At 34.0% G+C, this 25,923-nt stretch overlaps 1 protein-coding gene across 8 annotated transcripts in view; it reads right to left on the bottom strand.

Moving 5' to 3' along the window:
• DPH6 (diphthamine biosynthesis 6) overlaps positions 1-25,923 on the bottom strand; it is a 232,215-nt gene that overhangs the window by 60,118 nt on the left and 146,174 nt on the right. For 6 of the 8 annotated variants that reach the window (XR_010884170.1, XM_067296660.1, XM_067296661.1 and 3 more), the window contains exon 13: positions 3,462-3,704. The exons of the other annotated variants lie outside the window; for them this stretch is intronic. Coding sequence is in view for 5 of the 6 variants with exons in the window: in XM_067296660.1 (XP_067152761.1) it covers positions 3,462-3,704 (243 nt within the window). In the remaining variant the exon portion in view is untranslated. The remainder of the gene's footprint in view (positions 1-3,461; positions 3,705-25,923) is intronic. 8 annotated transcript variants of the gene reach the window in all.

Genomic DNA, 25,923 nt, shown 5'->3' with positions numbered 1-25,923 from the left:
TTACCAGAAATTAGTTCTGAGCTGCATTGTTTTGTTTGCACAGACTCTTTTTTCCATGGATGACAGCAGCAGAATAATTTCAATTTAGGCACTGTTTGTTCTTATTAAGTAATCTGCAGGTTTCTATTGATTCATGCCTTTGGCCACTGCTTGAAAAAAAGCTCAAGAATAAAAAAATTATTTTGGTTTGGCTGACTAATTTCCTTGCAGAAAACAGACTATTATTTCATCTTATGGTATCTAACAGAACTGCAGTAGTTAGTATTGGGACATCAAAAATGAACAAAAACTAACATAAATAAAAGGATGCACAGCTTAGACTCTGCAATACAGATCTCTTCAAAGTAAAGCTATTGCATTCTGGATTCCACACAGAAAGACAGTATCTTAGAGCACTCGACAGACTGCATCAAACAAAATGTTAAGAAGTGCAAAAACTAGATTTCCTGTCTTCACCGATTCTATGGAGTAAGTGAGGGAGAAGTAAAACTGTAGTATAATTTTATGAAGTTCTTCAGAATTTCAAACTTTACTATGTTCCTTGTTCTAAGAGTAGAATCAGCCAAAAAGAACATTTCTGCTATTACCATGCAAACTAGTACTTCTTCTCCTACGCAAAACCTCACTGATGAACATCCATCTCCACTAACAAGCCAATTATATTTTCAGGGCAGGACAATTCCTCTCTCTGCTTCCCTGTAACGGAAGTGTGTTACTTCTTTTTCTCTGCTTTACTGCATACATAAACCACTACTAATCAAAAAAGTATGCATAGCCTGAGGAAAAATTCAGTTCTTCTATTCAAAGCTCTTACTGATGAAATGATTGGGAAATTGGTACCTCTGGCTGCTAAAAACATCTAATTCCCACTGGTATTCTAAATTTTTCCAAAGAATTTTTAGATCATGTTGTGGCACACGTTACTTCATCTTCTGATAGTTTTTCATTATTTCTGATACTGCCACTAACAAAAATTAATGAACATAATCTCATAAGCATAAGATTTGATAACATCCTCTCAAATTGCTAGATGCTGCTCTAGCATGTTTTTTTCTTAAATATCCCTGAAACCTTTTAGATAGCTAACTCTTCATAGAGGTGTGTGCAGGTAGCAATCTGTTATTTAACCTGTAGTTTGAGCAATGAAAAAGTGACATGGGCCAGATACTAGCAATAACCCAAAGACAAGCAAACTCATCAGTATTTTTCATGTAGCTAAGAAAGTATTGCCTAGTCAACTCAGTAGGTGGAAGAAATAAAAGACTAGGTGAAGACTGGCTGGTTCATATAATATTTAAGGAAAACAAAAAGATTCTATTTGGAAAAAGTTTCAAAGAACTGGCAAACACCATCAATCTGCCCTCAAATCAGTGTCCATGTGTATTATAAATAAGAAGGTGCTTAGCCATGGTACATATCTTACTAACCAGTCACACAGCAAAAAACATTCTTAAACCTCCCTGACAGTAATCTCTCTACTCTGAATTAGTTTAATGCTGCTATGACTGTGCAACATTTCTAATTGCTGCCTCTGAATCATCATGAGATAGTACATCTCCTAAGAAATATCAGCTAAAGATAATATATCTATAAACTATCACAGAATCACGGAATATTTGGGGTTGTAAGGCACCTCTGGAGATCATCTGGTCCAACCCCCTTGCTCAAGCAGGGTCACCTGGAGGATGTTGCTCTGAGAGAGCCATGTCCAGTTGGGTTTTGAATATCTCCAAGGATGGAGACTCCACAGCCTCTCTGAGCAACCTGCTTAAGTGCTCAGTCACCCTCACAAAGGGCAATATTCCTGAATATATGCACTGGTGAAGCACTCACTGTTTCCATTTAAAGGTCCTGCAAAACCTATTGGTATACAAAACCCTTAATACTAGTGGACCCAACTTCGTCTTAAGAACTATGGTGATCTCTCCACAGCAGGTCTTAGAAACTGACATAAATATGGCTAGCAGATACAAATGCTGAGGGCTTCTTCAGGATGACACAAACTTTGGAATATCCTTCCCACAGGAAAAAAGAAAACCTAAGTGATTATTGACATTTGAAAACGTTGGTATCAGCTTCTGTTACAGTCTTATTTGGAAGAATGTGTCTTTCTGAGTTCACTTTAACTGCTTCCAAACCAAACCATAAAAAAGGTATGATCATTCTTCAAAAGGAGACTAAATGGTGAGGCTATTTCAGAGTAGTACAAGTTAGCTACTTTGGTAAATTTTAAATATACAAGGATCTTAATAACTGACCTCTTCTGAATACATTATAAAAATCAACTTTTCACCAAAGCATTCATCAAGAATACTAGAACAAATAGAAACAACTGACAGCATGCCCTAGAGTAGAAATTGCAAGGTGTAAAACAAACAAACATTTTACATTAAAAGCAAAAGAAAAAAAACCCCAAACCTGAAATCTTATTAGACCTAAATGAGTGCTACACAGAGGACTAGAAATGTTTCAGATACAAAACACTTTGTCGTGATGGAGCAGTAAACACTAGTTATGAGAGTCCTCTATTAATAAATCGAGGCTGAATGTTTAAGTTCCTTTGTAAAGCCTACATCTTTACTCAGATAGACAACTGCCCAGTGCAGAGACTGAAAGTGAAGGCAAATAGAAGGAAACAAAGTTTTGGGAGCACAGATCCTTATTCTATGGCAATATTAACATGCTATGCTTCCAATCTACATATTTCCCTGAGAAACCATAATAATTAAGTTATATATAGCAGTTATATGGTAACTACTTTTGTTTACTCATTCAGAGAGTAGTGATGTTTTATTTACAAGATTTGTGGCTATTAACTTTTTCATGCTTGCAAGGTGTTCTGTGGCTGTTTAAGAAAAATGGCACAAATAGTAGAAATTATTACGATGATGTTATAAATCACTGTGGAAATTGTTAGACTGTTAAAGATAATCTAGGGTCTACCAATAGCCAGGCACACCACTGTTTGGTCTTAGAAGTTAGGCTGAATAATAAGCAACAGCAAACTGCTAAACTCCATTGTCATGACAATATTGCTTGGAATAAAGAAAGGGAAAAAAAATCAACAGAGCAACCCTCAAAAAGTTAAGATAAAATGCCCAGTTCCTCTTGGTAAAAATATCTGGGAAGAGGTATTTCAAATAAGGTATTCACGTTTTTGCAGGAGGAACTGGCTACTCTTAAAAAATTCTTCAACATATTGCTTTGGGCAATTAAGACAAAGTTGGTGATGAATATAAGACAAAGTTGGTGATGAATATAACCTTCTATTAAGCAATTTTCTTTCTCAATTGTGCACAACCACTTATGAGCCTGAACAGCTCAGTCAAGTCTTATTATATCAGCTTTACTTGAACCCCTCTGAAATGTACTGAGAAAATTCTGGTATTACTGCAAGACGTAGGAAAAGAAAAAAAAAAAAAAAGACAACCTAGAAAGAAGAAAATGGATATCATAGCTACCTTTTTACATTCTCTTAATTTCCTCTGCCATATAGAATGAGCAACAGGAATGTACTTGCTGTTAGTTACGTAACAGCTAGCAGCGAGGACGTGCTGGAGTGCAGTGTTCTGGCTCATGGCTTGAAGAACTCTCTCCACATGACGGAGGGAAACTACAGCCTCAGTCCATATGCCCCCACTCACAAGCTGCATAGTACAAGGTACTAGAGCAATCTGTCCAGCACAGTAAAGAACATCTCCAACCTAGAAGGAAAAAAAAAAAAAAAGGTTCTGGGATTATGGAAGGCAAAGGAAGTATTTTTCACTTTTCTAGGTATTTTCTTTCAGCACTACTGTTCTTTGCCATCATATGCCACATTGCTAAAAATGGAGCAAACATGCCAATCTAAAGGTCATTTCTGACAGGGATTTAGTTACACTATAGAAATACAGCATTATAATAAAGTTTAATCTAAGAATTAATACATGGATAATCAAAAGTGCATAACCATCTTCAGCTTAAATTGATGAGGTACAACTAGAAATATTTAATTTAACCTTCTGCAATGTCACAATATTTTTCTGGAATCTCTGGAAGTACTTTTACCAAGTTCCAAGTAAACTCATTTATAGTCTAATTGCTCCAGTATAAAGAGGAGAAAGGAGCAACCTGTTGCTTCTACTTTTTATGATCGACAGTATTTTTATTATTACTTTAAGAAAGACATTTGGAAGTTACCACACCCTCTATTGTGCCAGCTCAGAATAATTATATCTGATGTTACTGCCTGTTACTGCCGCTACAACACAAAGATGCCCCAACATGGTTAAATATAAACTTGCTTTCTTTAAGTGACCTTCCACTTTTTTCTGTGTTCCAGGAGTTTCAGTGATGTTGCACAGTATCTTTAGTTCAATGCTATCTTTTTTCAATTGTTATGTCTTAGGTTTAGCCATGTTATAGGTTTTTAAGTATATATCTGTAATATCTTCAGTATATTAATCTAAAAATACTATAAAAACAATACTGCAACATAACACAAAGACTGCATATTATCAAAAATCATAACCCATCAAAAGGTAAAAGGTGATTGAGGACTGAAAATAAGCTGCAGAAGAGTGCTACCTGACCAAAGAGATGAGGTCATCCCAGGAAAACTGAATAAAATAGGTGGCCAGATATACCATCAACATGTCAAACTGAGCTGCAAGGTAGTTACTTTGGGCTGGTTTTCATAAGTCTTCCTGGCAACACTCTGAAGACCTACTTTTTTAATGGTAGCCAGCAAAGGAAATGTTCGTTCTTACTGATCAGACATCTCAAAGATTTATTATGAAATCTTAACATAAATATCAAAACTCTTCATCCTCTTATTCTGTACTGCTGTAGAAAGTCTGTACTTTTCTTGATCAGTGAAGCAGTGAATGCTACTCAATATCAAAAGAAAACAAAATACAGAAGTGGGAGCTAAGGTGGGTGTAAGCAACTTTGAAGTCAGCCCAGGAAGCATTTTGCTGTGAGTAACGAGAAGGAAAATGGACTGAGCAAGAATCCTTTAGGTAGAACTTTGCAAAACTTTTTGTATAAACTGTAAAAATTCCTCAGAATTAAGAATAATTAAAAAAGAAATCTGTGTCCTAGAAGACATGGCAATCAAACCATGTGACAGACCCATATGCAACTCCAAATCTGTCCTCATAACTGTCTGTGTCTCACAAAAGACTCACACATGCAACTATTGGAAGAGTATCTTATACAATTTGGCATACAAGTTCTATGATTAGCAGCTGAAGAGGGGGAGGAGGCAGAGAGGAAACATAATATATCAACAGACACCCATCAACTACTTAAATTGTTTAAAATAACTAAAATATTGTTTTGATAATGCTATATATAATCCTGAAATTGGAAAAAATTATGCAAGTAGTATTTTGGTTTATATGAACAAATGGTCTTTTTTTTTTTTTTTTTTTTGTACTGCTATTTTAAAATATGTGCCATTGAACAAGGGAGTCCAGCCAGCTATCAAGTGGCATACTGACAAGATGAGAAGCAAATTCAGAAAGACACGATTCAGAGGGGCACAGGTTTGTTTTTAAAATAAGCCATTCATTTTCACCCCTGCTAAGTGAAATCCATGTATTAGCCAAAGCCGCCAATACAGGTATTTGATACTTTTATAGAAAAATCATACTAGCAATATTTCTTCCTTTTTTCCTGTTAGGCCCCTGGTTTTTCATGCATCACCCATGTTAATTATTAGGTAGACAGAAGAGCTATTCAACCAGTTCACTTCCCCTATTCTTGAACAGATTGTTTGAGACATAATATGAATACTAATTAACGATAAAATATCTGTCAGTGTTTTGAAATATGGACTAAGATAGCACTTTCTTAAAGTATCCTGGATAGTTCTGATACAATTAGCCTCACTGGTCATAAGCAAGGTCAAAACAAATCTCTGAAAGATTTGAGCAAAATTGGCACCACTTTTGGCTCAAATTCAGTAGGAATTTTGCAGAGTTCTTTAAAAATAAATTAAAAAAACCCTCTGTTCCTAACATACTTGTTTGTATCTTAAGACATAATTAATAGAAAAACAGTATTCCCAACATGCCACCATGTTATGAAAAGGTGGATGCACCGGGGAAAGAGGGGAAAAGGATCAAAACAAGGCCACAGGTTTTCAGTGACTGTATTTCAGAGGGGACATAATTTAGGATAAGGGAAGGGAGGAGGCATGCTCCTCTTACTGAGTGACTTGGTCATGAAACGCAAGTATAAATAAACAACCAGCAGGGGCAAAACAGCAAACCAGGAAAAACCACTGTTTTAGCAGATTTCAGGAGGCTGTCTCTACAATGTTTGAAGCATTATACAGAAAACTGTTAGCAGAGTAAAAAGCATTTAAAACCAGGAAGACTTTATAATATCTTGTTCACAGTACTGAAATCTTACAACAGGGGATGTCACAATTTATGGTGTTCGTCCTTGTGCTGTGGAACTGTTCTGCAAAACTCTGCTAGACCTCTGCAACAGTTTATCTTTTTAGATCATCTACAAGGATAACAGAAGATTTTTCAGGCTATAGATTCACAGTGTATCAAGTCTAGAGGACTGACATATCCAGTATATTCAGCATAGAAACAAAACTACAATATAATGCATACGTATTTATGCACTGGATGTCTCAGCTTACACTGATGATTTAATTTTCCCTGTAGCCCATACACATATTTCTTGTTTTAAAATTGCATTAAATGTTTGACAAAACAAAAAATAAAAAACCTGTACTGCTGAGATGCTCACTTCTACCAGTTTATTTCTAATATAGCTCCACTGAAGTCAGCAGTGTATAAATGGGATCTTACGTGATTCCACATTTCTCCCCTTTTTATTTTCATTTGTATCAGTGCAAGTTAAATGGAAGGTGAGCCTTAATAAGTTAGCACAATGCATTTTTTTTTTCAGGTAGCACTGTAAATAATCAAGGGAAGGCAATGAACAATCAGAAACTCAAAATATGTAATTCATCCTCTAACAGATAGGAAAGCTAAGCTCTTATTTGAGAATTACTGCTTTTCCTCTTGTAGCTGTACTGCAGGAAGTAAGTATAATACAGAATTAGATCACAGCTAATACAGAGATTCATTTTTTTTAAGTTGACTTTCTTGCATTCATTTTTTAGGAAAGCAGAAGGTAAAGCACTGATGATACTGTGGAAAGGAAAAGTCAGTATAACTCTTGGTGTCCCTTTAAATAGTTCTACCCCAGGAATTTTAACAATACTGTAAGTCACCCAAAGGACACAACATATCTGAATTTTCAAGATGGTCCCTCCCACAAAATAAAGTTCAGGAAAAGCAACTGAGAAAAACAGAATTCATTTGACCTAAGGATTAAGTTAAGCTGCAAATTAACAGAAGAAAGCTATAATTATTGCTACTCAGAGAGGAACAGAAGCACTGATTTTTTTTTTAATATATATTAATTATTTAGAAGTGCAAATGAACAGCAAACAACAACAACATCGTTGAGTGAATTCACCCTGATCAGAATACTTAAAGATTTTTTAAAAAATATGAACATGAACTCTTTTATGCCTTCCCCATTCATCAACATTATCCCATAAACCCTTTGGAGAAGCATGGGAAAAACTATTATCTGAAAATAAAATAGCTACTAACATATTTAGACATATGTGGAAAATCACCAATCAGGGAGAAGCCAAACATCATCATAGAAATTAGGGACTAGATTTTTCTTCATATATACTATCAAACAACTGACCATATATAGTATTGGGAAAATGTCCCCTCTAAGTTAAATACCAATATAGCAGTGATTATCTGGTTACGCAAGAGTTGCATTTCTATAGAGAGAAATACCTACCACTGATAGTCTTACTAAATCAAAGTTTTGTCCAAATGGATCCTTCTTCTAGGATCTACAGCCATTAATTATACACTTTGGTACGTCTGGCTTAAGATTCACCTCTACCTGAAGTTTTTATGCTATTTAGAACTTAAAGGAAATAATCCTAAATGGAGTCCTTGAATGTTTTGTAACAAAATAAAAAGAATTTACAGTATTTCTAGAAACAATATTTGCTTTATAGGCCCTCTGACTCTGTCCCATATATGTATACATAAATTTTTATAACAAATGTTACAGTATTTGATGCCGGCATATGACAAACCTGAAGCTATAACTGAGGCTTCAATCTTATCAACATTTTAAATACATACACAATAGTTGTGTATCTTGGGGCATTTGTACAATACAGACCCATATAACTCGTTGTTCAAGAAGAAGAAAAAAAATGAATACAATCTATTCCTAAGAAAATAATTCTTCCCTTTGCATCTCTTCCTCTTACAGTAACCACAGATGTTAACTGCAGCAACACTGGATTGAAATAGTGATTTATTTTACACTGCAGGGTTATTTTAATTCTCTAATGTCTCTTCTTTTCATTAGTATTGAACCTGTTGCACAGTTTTATTATCTGTGGTACCAAGGGTCAGTGAACTACTTCCAACAACTTCATAATTGTCAAATGAGAAAAACAAGTCTGTTAATAATAAGTTTAAATAGGGTTTCATGTCTCCAGGAAAAAAAAAAAGAAGAAGAAAGAAAAAGGGGTCTATAAATCTAGAGGTTGAAAACCAGTAATGTAGTACTTCTTTTCTTTAAAAAGCTCCTCCAACTAAGTGCTATTTAGACATTAATGTTACCACTTGAAGTCTGATTAAAGGCCAATGGCTATTCCTAAATATGTGCATTTCTCACAGACCATGCCATGACTGCTTTAGAATAAAACTATCAAAATTTTATTAAACTTTTCCTATTGGTACTATTAAAACTTGCTAGTGATAAACTGGCATAAATATAAAAATTTCAGAAAATTTCTAACGGAGACCTTTCAACCATCCACCTACTGGTATTTATGTCAATATTAATATTTGTACCCTATGAACAAACACGTGTTTCTTGGAATGAATGAAGTCAATATGTAATCAACTCAATCTTTGTTATGAATGCAGTAGGGTGTCTGAGTGACTGCTGCCCTTTAACAGGTCAGGGTGCACAAAAGATTCAGTTACCCTCTGACCTAACAGTCAAATAACCCACCATTATGTTCAGTCAATGTAAATAAGCATAACTGACAATGTGCTAATAGGCAGCCTCTGGTCAGCCACGTGTACCTCTGACCTTAATGAAGACCTAAATCAATTAATACTTCAGGCAATAAAGACCTCTGGCTGATTAAGTTAGATAGAAATCATCTTTTCTAACAGGATTAAAGCTGTAAGGTGGTAAACTTTTAATTTAATATATGATAATCCTTTCTTCCTAGGGCCCTCTTATTTAGCTAATGATGGTGAAATTGCTTTCTACAATGTGAAATCTTTTATTCAACTACCTGAATAGGGTTTTTAAAAGGTACCATTTAGACAATAGTAATTGAAAGGCTTTCAGTTCATACTATGAACCTGAATTATATCTGACTGACATGGTTTTAACACATTACAATCTTCAATATGATATGCATATTTTTCTTGAACTATTACACATTTCTTGTTGGAAAATTCCATAAATGTATTGATCATACATAGTTATCTGGTAGCTGGTTTCCTATTTGGGAAATTTATACAGTGTCAGGAGATGAAAGATGAAGAATATACTCCTAAATGAAAAATTGAAAAAATTAGTTGTGATGATTATTTTCAACTAAAAAATTTTGACATATGTGTAAAAATCCACTTATAACTTAAAAAAATGCTTGCATATCATACTCAAAATTCCAAAACATCCCTTTAAATAAAATAATCTTTTTCCCAGTTAGGGTTGCAAAAGTATAATTAATCAGTAGTGTCTGAAATTTTATTGAAATATCTGTAACATTTCCACAGTCTTCAGAGGTTTACAAATCAGTTTTCAAACACTCTGACTGCAGTCTGCTAATCCTTATTTTAGGATGGAATTTCATATGTTTCAAAATCTATTTGGTTACCTACCTAAGCTACAAGAGTACAAAACACTCATTTGCCTGCATCCTCCTTCACTGATACAGTTTATTCTATCAAACTGCAATTTATGTTTTTCTTTTTGAACTTCTGAATTTGTGGCTTGCCAGGTCACTATGAAAATAGGACACTTTTGTATCAAGAACTGAAATAAAATACTGCAATTTCATAGATGCAAAACTATGCTGTACATTTTTTTAATGCAGTTTAGTAAAATTAACATACACCATATCACAAATTCATATTTGACAGTGAACACATTGTTGTAAGTCTATAAACAAACCTAAAAAAATTTGTGCATTTTTTAATTGGAATTTATAGCAGAGGGATGTGTCAGTCATGCAGTATGCATACACTGAGCAGCACAAAAAATGGCAGTTCTTAAAAGGGCTACTAACTTGACATGCATCTGAAGAAGCCACAGTATTCATTGTTATGAACACCAAATCCACTTCAAAAAAACACAGCCAAGTACATTCTACTCTTATGATACGCTGTCCAGCTGTAAACACCTCTGCGATAATCTGAAAACCAAATAGTTTAAACTGAGCCTTTAAACTGTGCTGGATTTACAGCTGGCAATCTCACACAACATATACCTGAAGGTCTGTAGTCCCTCTGAGTTTAACAAAATGTTATAGGTACAGAGTACAGAGGGACAGTCAGGTCAAAAAGCTTAAGAGAAAGTAAGATCAAAGTTTAAACTTAAGATATGTTTTTTGTTTTTTTTTAATTGTTCTAGTCTATCACAGAGCATTATATTATTTGCATACATATTTACAGTGATGTGTTGTTTATATTTAAATCTTGATCAAAGTCAAATCAATTTTACGCTGCTCCACAACTGATGGAAATAAAAAACACATTTCTGATTTACATAAGATAAAGTTTCAAAAACTGAAATTTTCACATAAAAACACCTCAGAAGCTGTCACTCATATTCCAAGGGAGTATAAATCACAAAACAGAAATAAATCTAATTTTTAAAGACTGCAACATCTAAGGAACAAACAGAGGTTCCCCAAAAGTGGGTGAAAAAGGCTTGTGTCTAATATGTCTGTACAGGCATGACAGCTGGTCTGAAGTCTACTCCAGAACTCCACTTTTGCTCCACTTAAAGTCTCCAGCACAGAGGGAGGAAACAGAGGTGAAATATGCCTTGAAGTTCTGCTCCAAAGATCTATTCCTCAATATGTATACTTGGGTCACAGTTCTCCAGTGGCACACAGGGCACGTACTGTTCCTTTATACAAAATTACAGTAGACAGTTCAAAGACTTAATTTCCATAGAGGATAAACCTTTTGTCACATCCTAAAGGACTGTCTTTCCAAAGCAGAAAAAGAGCAGTCTCCCTATTGGAAAATGAGGACACTCACAGGACTGTTATTCTTAGACGAATCTCTTTCTTGGGACATCGGATTTTAGTCTTCATGACTATTACTCTGCCACCTTTTACAAAGCCTACCATTTCCTCTCAAGATTTTTCAAAAAGTCACAAGCTCTCACAGAATTGCATTAGCAAAATCTGCCAACTATGAAAAATGCGGAACACTACATTGACTATATCTTATCTAAAAGACGGAGTAAACTCTCCAAACTGGTTACTGTTTACTCATTTCTAATTCATGTAACCTTGAAAGAAGATCAGAAAAACAAAAAAAGGAACTAAGATTAGTCTACTCCACAACAATTGGGGGTATGGAATGAGAAACTTCATCAAATCAATCTTTTTCAAGGAAAGTAAAGGCATATTCGGGGCCCTGGAAAACAAGATGGAAGGGATTAGTGTCTAAACTGTAAAGTGATACAAATGTGGAATACTGAGCACACAGACACCAGCATTTTAGAAAATGCATATTATGTCCATCACAGTTGATTGCATTTTATTTTTGAATCATAATTACCATATGTATAGATAAGGGAGTACAATTATTGTAAATCATGGGGATTTTAAAATATCTGATACAATATCTTTGGAAATTATTTTTAACTCCCCTAAATATAAATGCTGTTAACTAACTGACTGCAAGGAGAGAGTAATGAAAATGCCAATGTACCAAAGTGAGGTGCCATAGGGATTGGTATTAGGCCCGATTTTGTTTAACATCTTCATTAAGTCAATGGAAGAAGGGATTAACAGCATGGTAATGAAATCCACAGAGTATACTAAATTAGAATGTGCACCAATGGAAATAATAAAAATGGACACAGACAGGTTGGAAATGCAGGAAGGAAATATCAAAATGAGACTTACAAAAAATGAAAATTAATACCAGAACATACGGGAAACATATTTTGAAATACAAATAATATTCATAACAAGGGAGAAAACATGAATGCAGAAGTGCTGAGCACTGTAAATTAAATCATAATTGTTCTTTACTAAAATCAAATTCAGACAGCACAAAGATAGTGTCTCTTTTCTCACAAACCAGGTCAAATTCATCAGATCTACCAAATACTTGTTCCAGGATAGGTAATAAGTAAACCCTGGTTAAAGAAAAGGTGAAATTTCCTACACAGAAATTGGTAGAAATTGGTACAATACACTTTAGGAAAGGTGTGATTTCCACATTTCAAAATGCTTGCTCTAACAGATCATGTGATATCAAAGTTTTGGATGATTATTCAGAGCTTTTAAAGTGCTTTTTCTTCCAAAAGTTTTTGCATTTCATTGTTAACATTCATTTTCAATTTATAGACTGGCATTGCTAAATTCAAAGTATGAAAGCCACTTTAATCTGCTAGGGTAAGTATATAAAAATTCAAAGAACAATACTTCTTTTTCCTCCTTTCAAAAATGGTAAATGTCTAAAGTTTACATGTGGTTATATGAGCATTCATTTGAGTTTCCCATACAGTCATGGTGTTTATTTGTGTTTTTGCTATTTATGACTAACATCCAGTTTCATAAAACCAAGAATAAGGCTGAAAAAAGTTGACTGTAATAACAGTATTGCTAAACTAAAAGTGATAGTTTTCATCCTAATATAGTGTAATTTCATACTATTTTACCCATCCTCTCTATATATCCAGTCTCATAGGGATTTTACTTATAACTACATATATGACTACCTGTCATACATAAAATGATCAACATTAAAACACTCTACTTAATGTATATCAATGACTATTCAGTGCAGAAGTCCAGTTTATAAGACATACCCACCAGTTCCAAGTGGAAATGAAAAACTTAGATACAGCTTTGTGCAATTAGACACAATCATACAATACACATAATAGCAACATATATAGTATATAATGTATATACAATATACACTGCTGTTTTTCACAGTCTTTTACCTATTTGTTCATATTCAAGTGATAATACTCTATTATATAGCAGAATACCTTCATCCAGGCACCTGACTTTCAAATTCTCATTATACTCATGGAAACTGAAATCCCTTAACTGAGATGGAACAATATATTTGATATTCTGGGCCAAACTAATGTCATATTATCTTTTCTGCACCATCAGATAAGCCAAAGTCAACAAAAAGATGAGTTTGGGTATTAGGAAACCCTTGGCATCAGCTGCAAAAATCCTGCTAAAACCAGGAGTAGAGGAAGAGTCCATAATTAAAACTCTGTGTGTTCTGAGCACTAAGTCACAACCCAAACTATAAATATATGAAAAGTAATATGAAGATTTACTAAAGAATTAGTAATTTGATAGTTACCACATACTATACATTCTCATTTCAATCAGAAATGCAGGGTTCTTGAGCACAATCCAAGTAAAAATTGCATTAGCAATGTAACCCACTTGATTATATGCATGTAACTGCCTATCCTAAACTCTAGAAATTCCTAACAGTTAGATGAAAATAAAATTAATGGAAAGTAGATGAAGATGGTAACAATCTCAGAAATACACTAAATATGGTCATCCAAACATATTTTCCTAATTTTTCTGCGTTGTACTCTTAGGCACTGCCCTTGCGCCAGAACTGCAGTGTGGACAACATCCCTATATAAAATACCACTGAATTCCTAAATGTGCAATCAAAAATTCAGATAGCATAATGCTGCGTAGAGAGATTTTATTATGTACCTTTCAGAGGACAGATTTTTCTCTTACATCTGCATCATTTCATTACAACAAGATATCTGTTGATTAAATGGTAGCCTGTACCATTAAAAACTATGTTTCTGCAATAATTAAATTATACTTAAATTCGGTGTATAATTGGGCAGTAACTGTATTATAATTATATACTGCATTGTAACACATTCATATGGGTATGGAGTTAGAATCTTGCATTATACATTCCCCTAATTTTTTTGCTTTTGCGTACTTTCACATTTATTCTCTTAAAATACTTATTTGCATGGAATTTTCTAGGTGTTTTAAAAGGATATAAAAGTTGGGAACTTGAAATTGCAGTATACTGACAATAGCAACTGACAGGATAAATAAAATACCTATCGTGTGTTCTGCCATCTTACATCACACACTGAGGTCAAGAACCACTGCTTGCAAATTTATTATGTGTTTAGCCATTTTCGTTTGCATTATTAATAGAAGAAGTTATTTTGGATAGAAAAAAATATTTGCAGACTGATGCCCTTCAATATAAAAATGGGTACAAAACCAAGTGTTGAAACAAAAATGGGGTAAACGAGGAAGGGAGGTGCAGAATACTGTAAGAAATAATACAGTGAATAAGTTAGCTGTGATTTTGCAGATCCAGGTTTGAATCCCTTCTTTGGCTTTTTTTTTTTGCCCAGTAATGGTAGTAATGTTGAGGCAATGGGCAGTCTGGGGTGGATCTATCTCAGAGTCTTCTACTGGAACTGTTTTACTTTGTTTGCATAAATTCACGTTACTGGACCAAGACTATTCTTCAAGCTCTTAATAAATGTCTTAATCAGTATGCTAGAAGTTAATATGGGAGGATGCCTCTCTACGACAAAAAATATTAGGTAGGAGCTGAGCAAGCTTTACAATGAATGCTAAACTGATGCATTTCTGAGTAACATTTCTACCTGGATAATCCAGTATTATCCAGAGAGAAACCACTGACCGAATTTCCAAGTATGCCAAACTGCTAGGACATGGCCGTTGCTACCTTCTTGCTTTTGAAATACTGAGCATTTAGCAATAAGGAAAATACTTAGCATACAATATCCCATATACTGCAGACTACTTAGACCAAGATGATCCTGTACAAACATAAAGTTTAGTGAATTATTTGGGTTATTTCTTGCTTCAGTCTTTGTAAGAGGTGTAAGATGTGATGTGATAAAATGAGAATCATGTGGGGAAGGAAATTTTAATGAAACTTATGAAAATAAAATAAAAATACTTACAGAAGCTTCATGGCTATGTGAGATGTGATCAAGAAGTGCTCTTTGCAGTATAATGGTTAAAATGTACTTAAGCAGAGAAATGCTTAATTAGAAGCATTGTCAATGATGTTACTAACAGAAAAACTGGAATTTTTACTCAAATTGTATAAATCACTAACAGAGTACCTCTTCAAAAGCAGAGGTTGTATCAAAGTATACAAATTATACTGAGAAGATTTTAAAAATATAATTTTCCTTTTTAAGTTTAGGAAAAATTATAGGCTCATCATTGAAAATATGACCTTGCATGTCAATACGAATGTCTAATATTTGCTCTTTTAGCCTAACAGGAAATAGCTTCTAATTATCAGCTAAACAGTGCACAGTACTTGAAAAGTATGCAAAAATGCCAAAACTAATGATGGAATTGTCTTGTGCAAGTTTTATAAAATATTTATCTATTAGACTGAAATTCAGTGGTTTAACTTTTAAGTAATGTTTTTTGTGAAAAGACTATTTTTAGTTGTTAAAAAAGTTTGGTCCAAATTAAACCAGCAATAATTATTTGTTATGAAGTCCAGTTAAGTATCATTAAAGCACAGCATCTTTCAATGTGTGATTCCAGAACTTGCATTTGGCAATATAGCCAAATATTCACAGCATTTAACTACAAACCTCAGGGCTTCTGCTATTTTGGCCTGAAGGAGTTAAATCATGTATCTCTTCAAGAGAAAAACAATTACATGTTTTTGCAGAAAAATATCACATGCTGATAGTGAATAATTAAATGCTCAAACCAAAGAGAAATGAACTATTTCTGTGATGTATGTTTTGAACTTCTAATAGCTAGTCTGATTCTTCAAAATAATAGCTGTGTTACAATCAGGAAAGACACTAACGGAGAATGAGGAAGGGTATAAAAGAACAGTGCGGATCATATAAAGAACAGTGGAGAAACAGAGTAATTCCAACTGATATTTTTATTTGTTATTTATAATGATAACCTATGGTGGGTTATCATCATGGAGGCTTTTGTAAAGAAATGTTATTTATTATACACCCTGACCCTGCAAGTGATATATTGCTTTTACTTCATGTGAAATTTAGTAGAAGCAGAGACTGCTCTGCACCTTAACAGGACTGGGTCCTTGATGCACAACAAGATAATGGTGGAATTCAAATGAAAAAAAACCCCTTTTAAATACCACCAGAGAATAACAAATCTTTACAGCTCAACACTTTCCCGACACAGAAAATTGAGAGTTAATCTGCATACCCAGTTTTTTAGTTTTTTTTTTTTTTTTGAAGGAAGAATAAGTCTGCTATTGGGAGTTGGTTTGATAGACCTTTGAAGGTCTTCAAAACTCTCACTAATATGTTATTCTCTAAAAAATAGTCCCATAATTCTGCTGTCTCCCATCATTCCTTGCCTCAAGATTCATCTGTCAACTTTGATGCATCTTTTAAAGTACCCCTCCAAGCCTAAAACCCATGACTACAGACCACAGAAGAGAACTCTTTGCTTTGAAACTATCTGATCAATCAGAAGTCATTTACCTGCAAGCATTATTTGGTGAAGCTAAAGCGGCACATCTATCAGCAGCATCTGAAGGCTGAGGCAGCAAAACGTCAACAACAAATTGTCATTGGCATTCCATTTATGAACCTTCAAACAGCATCAGATCTTTTCCATGGGAAACCAGATCAGGTCAGACTGGAGCTGAATATTTCTTAACAAGCTAACCATCAAAAGAACTTACGTTTTGAATAAAAAGGCTATCATTTGTTGATTTGAATATCAAAGGGATCCACTGCAAACTCCCAGTCTAGAAAAACCTCCCTAAGCTACACCAGACAGGTGTTTAATAATCTATTATTAAGGCACTATTTTAGGTTACTCAGAATCATAAAAAATAGCTGTAACTGTGAAGCTGCAAATGGGACTGCACAAAGAAATGAATGCTATTAACATACTATTAACAATTCAAAAGAATGAGTTGACATACCAATCAAACTTGTTAATTGACTGTCAATGGCCTGTCCCTGAATATACAACATGACTGCATTATATATTTCAAATGCTGACAGGAAGACAGTTTCATTTGCATTAACTTCATAAACTGATCAACAACCAAACTGCCACATACATTTATAATGGGAAGCTGAATCATTTCAATATTCATGCGGCTCTGTAATTGTAAATTAGGTACTGGCAAACAATACAATAGAGTACATACTCTAAAATATCCTAAATTTCTCTGACCTACTTTCTTTTTTATTTTAAAAGAACAGTGGAAAAAAGTTGTCTCTTACAGAGATGATTATTACTTTAATTTATGGTTTATGCCTTAGGCAAAATTTGTTTGTAACCTAGTTTGCAACCATAGTTTATAACTCTATTCTAGATGCATGACTGGTCCACAATATATGAGGCACACAAGGTGATGTAAAATTTTTCTTGATTTAGTTCTGCAAAGTGAAACTACCATTAAAATACAGAGTAAATCTAAAAAAAAAAAAAGTGAATGAAAATCTGTACTATTTCCCTGGCACAAAGCAGATGTCAGCAGTGAAACCACTGAAACTTTCTAATTAGACATTGAAACACCTAATTAAAGATGGAAAGTATTGTTATTACACATCCTTCCCTATGTCCTAGAATTTATTGCCCTCAAAGGTCTTGTCTATATAAAGTATGTTTCCTAAAAATATCTCATAATTACACCCATTCAGTTTCATTGGCATTGACAGTGATAGCAGCTGAAATGGCTGTAGCATTGCTGCCATTTTAGCCAATAGGTTAGTCAGACATACTCAGAGCTAAGTTACAAATCATGATAGTTATAAGCGCAGAAGTGCTCGTGGTTTTTCCATATTTCCGCACATATTTATTAATCCAATGGAAATTACCAAGGGTTGATAGTAGTAGGATAGCTAAAGAAAGAATTTGTAATAGAAGACACAGGCCAATATTCTTCAGTGTTCTCATTTAGGATCTCTTCCTCACTTACTATCTTGCTCTTTCACTTACTGAAAAATACAGTCCTAGATAAGTTAATTGAGAAGCCTTCAAATGTAGTATTAATGACTCTGTGTTTCAGTATCTCTTTGTATTGTTTAACCATATATGGTAGATATGAAAGAAGAAATTTGTTTTTATTTGTTCATGAAGTGCTATGTGCATATTTATCACTGTTTAAATACAAATAATACTATCTCCTTCACTTTGAGAATCATCAAAATGAAATTAAGTAGAAACATCATAAATGAAGATTAAGTCATGAGGTTTTGAAAGTGTTCCACTGAAGGCTAAGTAGTAATTGATCAAAAATGCAAAAGTTGTCTGGTCAGTAACATTCCCTTCATATCTATATGACCTGGAGGAAGTATAAGCAAGTTTTAAATGTCTCAACTGTAAATGAATGTTGTCTTCTTTCCCCCTCTTTTATTATTACTGCTTTCATCCTGTCAATCCAGCAGTCACTTCCCCAGCCTCAAAGTTATTGCAAGTACAGCCTAGCACTGTACACTAGCATAACCATACAGATATCACAAAAAGGTCCAATAAATCTGCAATCGTGACAATCTTTCCCCGCATTTCTTTTCAGATAAAGCATTTGGGAGGACAATTTCTGTGAGATGCTATATTTTAGACTTTATTACTTGTACACAAATGTATTATTTGTATATAGATGTAAGACTAACACAGAGAAGCAAAAAATATTCACGTTTATTGTTCTAGCAATTCAAAAAATATACTTATTTGATTAAATTTGTCAAAGTCCAATTTAGCATGACTAAAATTCTTTTATCTACCAAGAAAATAATAAGAAAGTTAAGCCAGCAGGTAATAAAATCAAGTGCGTCTCAGTAGACTGTTAATAGTAGTCTAGTACACCGCAGATTTTGAAGTGGCATTGATCTGCAGCATTGATTCTGTTCAACAGTTTAAGTTCTAGATTGCTAAGAAAGTGCAGATAGCTTCTTTCTCTCCCCTGCAAAGTTAAGAGGATTTCTTTCAGTCATAGAGGCATTGGGCTTTTCTGTCCCACCTGGTAAAATACGGATGAACCTAAAGATTATAATGACCTCTAGATACATAAAATACATAATTTATATCTTGATACGATTAGGGTCTGCTGGCTTTCTTCCTCAAGATCAATCATACTATGTAATTTTCAAACAAACTGAACTCCAGTTATAAAGCAAAACTATAGTACAACCGTACACTTTTTTTCTTTAGTTAAAGCATAATTGTTTAAAGGTCTACCACAGCATTGTCAGAACAAACAATGATAGAACAAAAAACAGAATTAAAAAACAGCAAAAAACAACTTATTATTTCACTCTAGGATAAGTATATGGCAAAAACATGGTGTAAAAGCTTACACTAACGCTTACGCTTTAGATCCTTTAGTCCGGTCTGTCTGAAGTATCAATAAAACAATGCATATAGATGTATATCATTAGAACAGTAATAGTAACACCATGCAGAAATTTTTAAACGTGGGAGCTGAAATAATCATAGAATCACAGAATGGTTGAGATTGGAAGAGACCTCTGGAGAACATCTAGTTCAACCCCTGATGGGTCCTCATGAACTGACAAGATCATATTTGAAAAGGTACTCTTTTTATGTTACAGGTTAATAATCAGGCATTATGAAAACTGTATAAATATGATTCCTTCTGCTTCTCTAGTCAAGATGTTCAAAACTTAGCTCTCTGCCCTGATCTCATTATTGTTTTAGCTCTCTCAGAAGTCCACGTTACAGTATTCATACTAATTCCCAAAGGGTTATCAAACAACTGTAATGCTTAAATAAACAGTTCATTGTGTTTGGTACACATTTTCATCTGACAAAGCACAAAATTTTATTTCTGAGAGCCTAATTTGATGGCCCCACTACCTGCATCATTGATTTTTGACCAACTCACTCCCTGCTAGTGTCTGGTTTTGGTTTTTACAAGCACAAACTTTTGGAACCTTCTCCCTTGCTCCATAAAAGATAGCTTGGTCCAACTTCAGTTGGAATGAAAATTTCTCTAAAACTAAGAATTTCTTACATATTTACAAACAATATTTTTTCCATGGTTAGAAGTAAAAAATGTTTCTGAGAAAAAAAAATGACAAGGCAAATTGTCTTTTTCTTTAATTCAAGAAATGACTTTCTTACATCTATATGCCTCAACCCTTATAATAAAACAATATTAAACTTTAAAGCACTTCAAACGGTTAAAAAAAAAAACAAATTTTTTAGTATACTATTGTTTCAAAACCAGAGTGCAATTAAGCTAAATTATTAATGCTTGTTATACTTAATTCTTATAATTATATAAGCACTTCATCTGGAATCCAGATACAGGTTATAAATGGAAAAGAAATTTCTGGTTTTCCCTGCCTGAAAAGGCAGCTTTTCAAAGTGAAGCTTAAAAATAGTATCTTTAGGGATCTTCCATGTAGTGTTTATTTTATTAATACATTTTAAAGGCAGTATTTTTGATGCTACTCCAGCTGAAACTTATCTATATCAATTTGTCTTTTTTGTTGCTTACAAATTGACACAAGACAAACACTCTAATAAAAGGTCTCTTTTCAGTTGATCTGAAACTTCTTTTGTAGTTTCTCAGTTCACATAATGACAATTTATTGCATGATTTGCATCAAAGAAGAAAGGATGGTAATAGTGTTTTGTTTTTGTTTTTAGTAACTCTAACATTTTATGTAACACTCTTGCTTTACATCAGATTTTGCCTTTGGGGGCAGAAGAGGAGCATTTATTATTTCTTTGTATTAAACACGTATTTCTTAAATGCTAGTGTTACATGCTGTATTCCAGTATGGAAATAGTGAATAACTGGCTGGCCTGAAAATAAAAAGGATAGGAAGTATGTTGCTATCAACTGCCAAGCATTGATCTGAGAGCGTAAGATCAGAATCAATACCTTAGGCCAAATTATGTCTTGGAGATGCCCTATGGTACAACCTCACCATATTACAGTCTTTTGAAAAACATCATTGATCATCTTTATATGCCCTGCTGGATCACTCACAAAACAGCTTTTAGAATAACTTAAGATTCAACCTCATGTCTACACTTCCTGTTTCAAGTAAGATATCATTTATAATAAAACTAGTAAGAGAAGAATCGGGAGTAACTTAGAGATAATGACATAATTTAATGGCCTGCTCAAATATGGCTGTTCATAAAAACTGAACATAAAGGGAGGAAAGACTTTCATAAGAAAGAACCAGCTGTTCTAAAAACAGGAAGTCCTTTCTTTAGCACTTCAATGAAAATATATTTTTACTACTTTTTTGAGGGCTACAGTTGTATCAAGCCACGTTGACAATCAAAATATTAAAATGGATATCATATGTGCAGCTATCAAAAAACCTACAATATTAATAGAGGATTCTTGTGAAAGAAATGAGACCCTCAAGCATGAAAAAATAAAGCTGAAAGAGAACTGTAAGTGAGATGTCTCATTTTGGACCTATTAAACTCCTAAAAGCTAAATGCATTTTTGCTTAGAAAACAGTCTCTCTCTTGTCAAAAACAATTCAGAATAATCCCAGATTCCTAAATTGTTGAGGATAGAGCAGTTGGCTTCCTACTTGAAATTCCTTTGAATCTTCAAAACACCCTGGATAGAATCTTACAATGATTCACAAGCTGGTATAAATTTTAGAAGTCTATGCAAGTCAATGTAAACTACAGGGAGCTGGAAGAAGAGACTGTTATTTGCAGCTGTTATTTATATATATGGTGCTTTAAAGCACAGTAAAGAGACAAGCAAAGTTACTTCCTTTGGTTCAATTCTGAATTAGGTTTTATATGCTGGAAGATCTATGTAGAGCTTCTAAACAAAGTAAAAGACTAATAATATAATACTTAACAATGACCTTAGTAATCACTTGATTACATTTTGTAACAAGTCATTCAAAATTAATACCCTTCAGAGCCAAATACACAATAACTGAAATATTAAAACAAGCAAGCAAACAAAAGATAACATTTAAAATAGAAAATTATATGGTTGAACATGAGGGGGAAGAGCAAAAAAGCAAGTTGCATAAATAGGGCTATCATTTTAATGTGCTTCCCTTCACATACTCATTTTTTCTATCCATAAATTTTGTTCTACATGAAATTGTGTATATCTGTCAGATATCTGGCAGCCTGGCCAGAACAGAAACTCCAAAGGCACTGGTGAATGTTCACATTTCTCAGACATGTCCAGTAAACAAATATACATCAATTCTCTGGTACACACATAGCAAACTGACACTTCTAGAATGAGACTTTCCTATTGCATAACAAGATTGTGGTAGTTCAGGTTTATTTAAAGTTATTCTAAATTCTTTTTATGGGGTTGCTTTCAACTTGACCTTCAAGAATACTTAGATGTTTAATGGATTGTATTTAATTGATCATAGCTGGGACTAATTTCCTAGACAATTTAGGACTCAAAAAATCTATTTAGCAAATAAAAATGGAACAGATAAATAAAAATCCTGGAAACAAATCTCAATTAAACTGTTACTTTTGTAATTAACTGCAGTAATCTTTGAGCTTAATTGGAGCTAGTATATCATGCAAGAATAGACCTTGGTAAAGTAAAAGATGAGTATGAACCAAATAAACCCAAGCATATTACCCTATACTTTAGAACCATTTTTTTCTCTCTGCCTTTCCCTGGATCTTTTAAGAGCTACATCAAATTTTTTACCTCAATATTTTCTAGAATCTGTTTTTAAGCATGCAACAATGGTATTTTCAGGATGATACTTCATGAAAAATATTAGTAACATTCATAACAAATAATGATTGCAGTCAGTAAAAAGATTCTCATAGCTTGGACAAATTTCTTACCCTACCATTGCTTAGTGTATCAATATTTTCTGTTTAGAACTGTAATTTGGCATGTAATAGACAATGTTCCACTCAAAGCTTACTTAGATAAGTGTAAATTAGAGCAGAATTTAATTATCAAACAATATTTAATAACCAGAAATACAAATGTATACATGATGAATACAATGAAAAAGATATGACCAGAATAAGCACTATTATTGTTATTCAATTTTTATATAAACTCACGTTTTCAAAAAAGCTCAATACTCTCTGCATGTACATGCTCCTAAAGTTTTGACTCTCACTTACAGATGACCAGATTTTGAAAACTTAGCACCTAGCAGCTCCCATAGAGAAATGCATAACTCAGAATAATGGAAAATGTTTTATGCTGAACTATAATCTTAATGTGAGAATACAACTGGTTAACTAGGAGTATACTGAAAACAAAGGATTTTTATTTTGAAGTGCTGTCATGCTGAGCCCTCCTGAATACTAGTAAAGTGATGAAGGAAGTTAATTTTTGGCAAAAAGAATATTTTCAATAAACAGAAGAGGAAAAAGACATAAGGACAAAAATTGTTAGTAAGGCTAGGGGACAAATAATCTAAGTGGCTCCTGCTTCAACTTAGCACAGAAAACAGCTTAACTGAGAGCAGTCATACAGCACGAAGCTAAAATATACAGGCAGAATGGCAAAGGAGGTGGTGAAGCAAGGCACCAAGGCAGACTAACAGTGTTTCAGACTCACCTCCATGATTCGTGTGTACAGAAGCATTATATATTTTTTTGTAAATAGCAGTGATGAACTTGTACTATGAACAGAAGGGAAGGCTGGGGAAGCGCACAGGCATAGAGAGATTTGGTTAAGAATGTAAATAAACACAACTAGCCACCTTAGGAACTTTCTCATCTTTATTTCCCCTTGGTCTTCCTTTCAGTCTGAAATCTATTAGAGGGGGAAAATCCCACCAGTCATACTGGAAGTCTCACTCATATCCATAGCCTCTCGCTTGCTTCCTTGTCTCACTATTTTAATTTACTGTTTTCCATGCCCTATATCAATTACTTCTCAGAATAACACTTCTGACTCAATAAACACAGCTATATATATACACATATAGTCTGCAACTATGCTTGATTTCTTAATATCCTCCAACATTCTTCTTAAGAAAACCACTTAAATAATTCTTTCTGTTATGGCTTATCAGTTCTACAACAAATAAATACTAACTTTTTTGGAAACTTCTAATCTTTAAATTTAAGGAAAAGACTCAAATTCCCCCAAATGTAACAACTTGATGAAAAATGTTGGTGAAATAAGCATATTAAAGACTGTAAGGGCCTCACATAACAATATTACAAATGTAAATAAATAGATTTCCTGCACTTTCTTATTAGTTTCACTTCCCTTCTACTTTGGTATGCATTTGCTTTCTTCCAGAGTGTTTTGCTTTCAATTTTTCTGTAGTTCAGTACTATATTATCATCAGACGGTAAGTCCTTTGCTGCGGAGAATGGCAGAGTCTTCAATGGGGCAAGCAAGTCAAGCAAAATGAGTGCACGTCTGTACAGACATGCACATGAGAAGGACCTCTCATGGCATAATTCACAGCTCCACTGCATGTGTGAATAAGCTTGTTTAAGACATTCCCAATCATTTTCTAACAATAGTTTCTGTGGTGGTTTCTCCCTTTTTAGCAGGCGATTTGCTCTTCTCCTTCTCAATGCTTCTTTTCCCTTCCACTCTATCCCCCGTTTTTCACCTCTGCCCCACATTCACCTTCTCATGAAGGGCTTATCATAAAAATGAATTCAGTACAATGTAATATGGAAGTAGCTTTAAACTAGCTAGCTCATATAGCAACAGATTCAGCGCACTACAGTTTAGCTGGGTGAGTGCAGTATAGACCTGCTCCAACTCATTTCTTTCCTATAGACTCTATCTTTCCACTCCCAGATTCCTCTAATTAGTTTTATCCAAATGTACTCAGAGTACTGTTTTCACCGTCTCACATACAGAAGCACAAATGATCTTACCTTTGTACTCCTACTTCTTCTTCCCCAAATCCCTTCACCTTTTTACAGTCTAATTTAAAACACGATGCCTGTCTGATGTTAGCATGCTTTTCTATCTAGCAAAATGCGAATGAATGCCTCCTCCTCTCTTGACCAACCCATTTGAGCACTATAACAATAGAACTTTATAAAATATTATGCTAGACCTCTAGAGAATTCAGAAATGATCAAGGAGAATTTTAAAACAGATGCAATAATTATTTCAGTTATGAATTTTCAACACAGAAAATTACTTATATATTTATGTTCTCTTTGGTGTTTTTCAGTCCTGTAATAGCAGGGCTGAAAACAGTTATTATTTATGTGAATTGTTTCCCTGAAAAAATGACTTGTTAAATGACATCAAAAGGTTTCAGAATTATTTCCCCTAATCTGACGTCCAAATTAGTAATGAAGATCCATACTTTGCACTGGGCCTGCATTGCACTACTATGCTTTTGCACAAAGTTAAATTAAAAATATTTGGCTCTCAAAGGATCAAATGCACAGTCTCATTGGTCAGTAAAATGAAGGCCAGTAAAAGACCTCTCTCCAGGTGAAGATCAGAAGGACTTTCTTCTCTCTCCTTGTGTAATTTTAATATGCTTTATGGACTTCTCTTGTGCTGGGTGACTGGCTTAAAGCACAGCCTGCTCAGGATGTTAAAACCACAGACTATTCCAATGCCTGACTTCAGATAATGCAATTTCATTATCTTCAGATTAATTTCTTAATCACAA

Source organism: Apteryx mantelli, chromosome 4 (assembly GCF_036417845.1).
Source record: "Apteryx mantelli isolate bAptMan1 chromosome 4, bAptMan1.hap1, whole genome shotgun sequence".
NCBI classification, from domain to species: domain Eukaryota; kingdom Metazoa; phylum Chordata; class Aves; order Apterygiformes; family Apterygidae; genus Apteryx; species Apteryx mantelli.
Note: the sequence above shows the minus strand (reverse complement) of the source record. Positions and strands in the feature narration are given on the sequence as shown.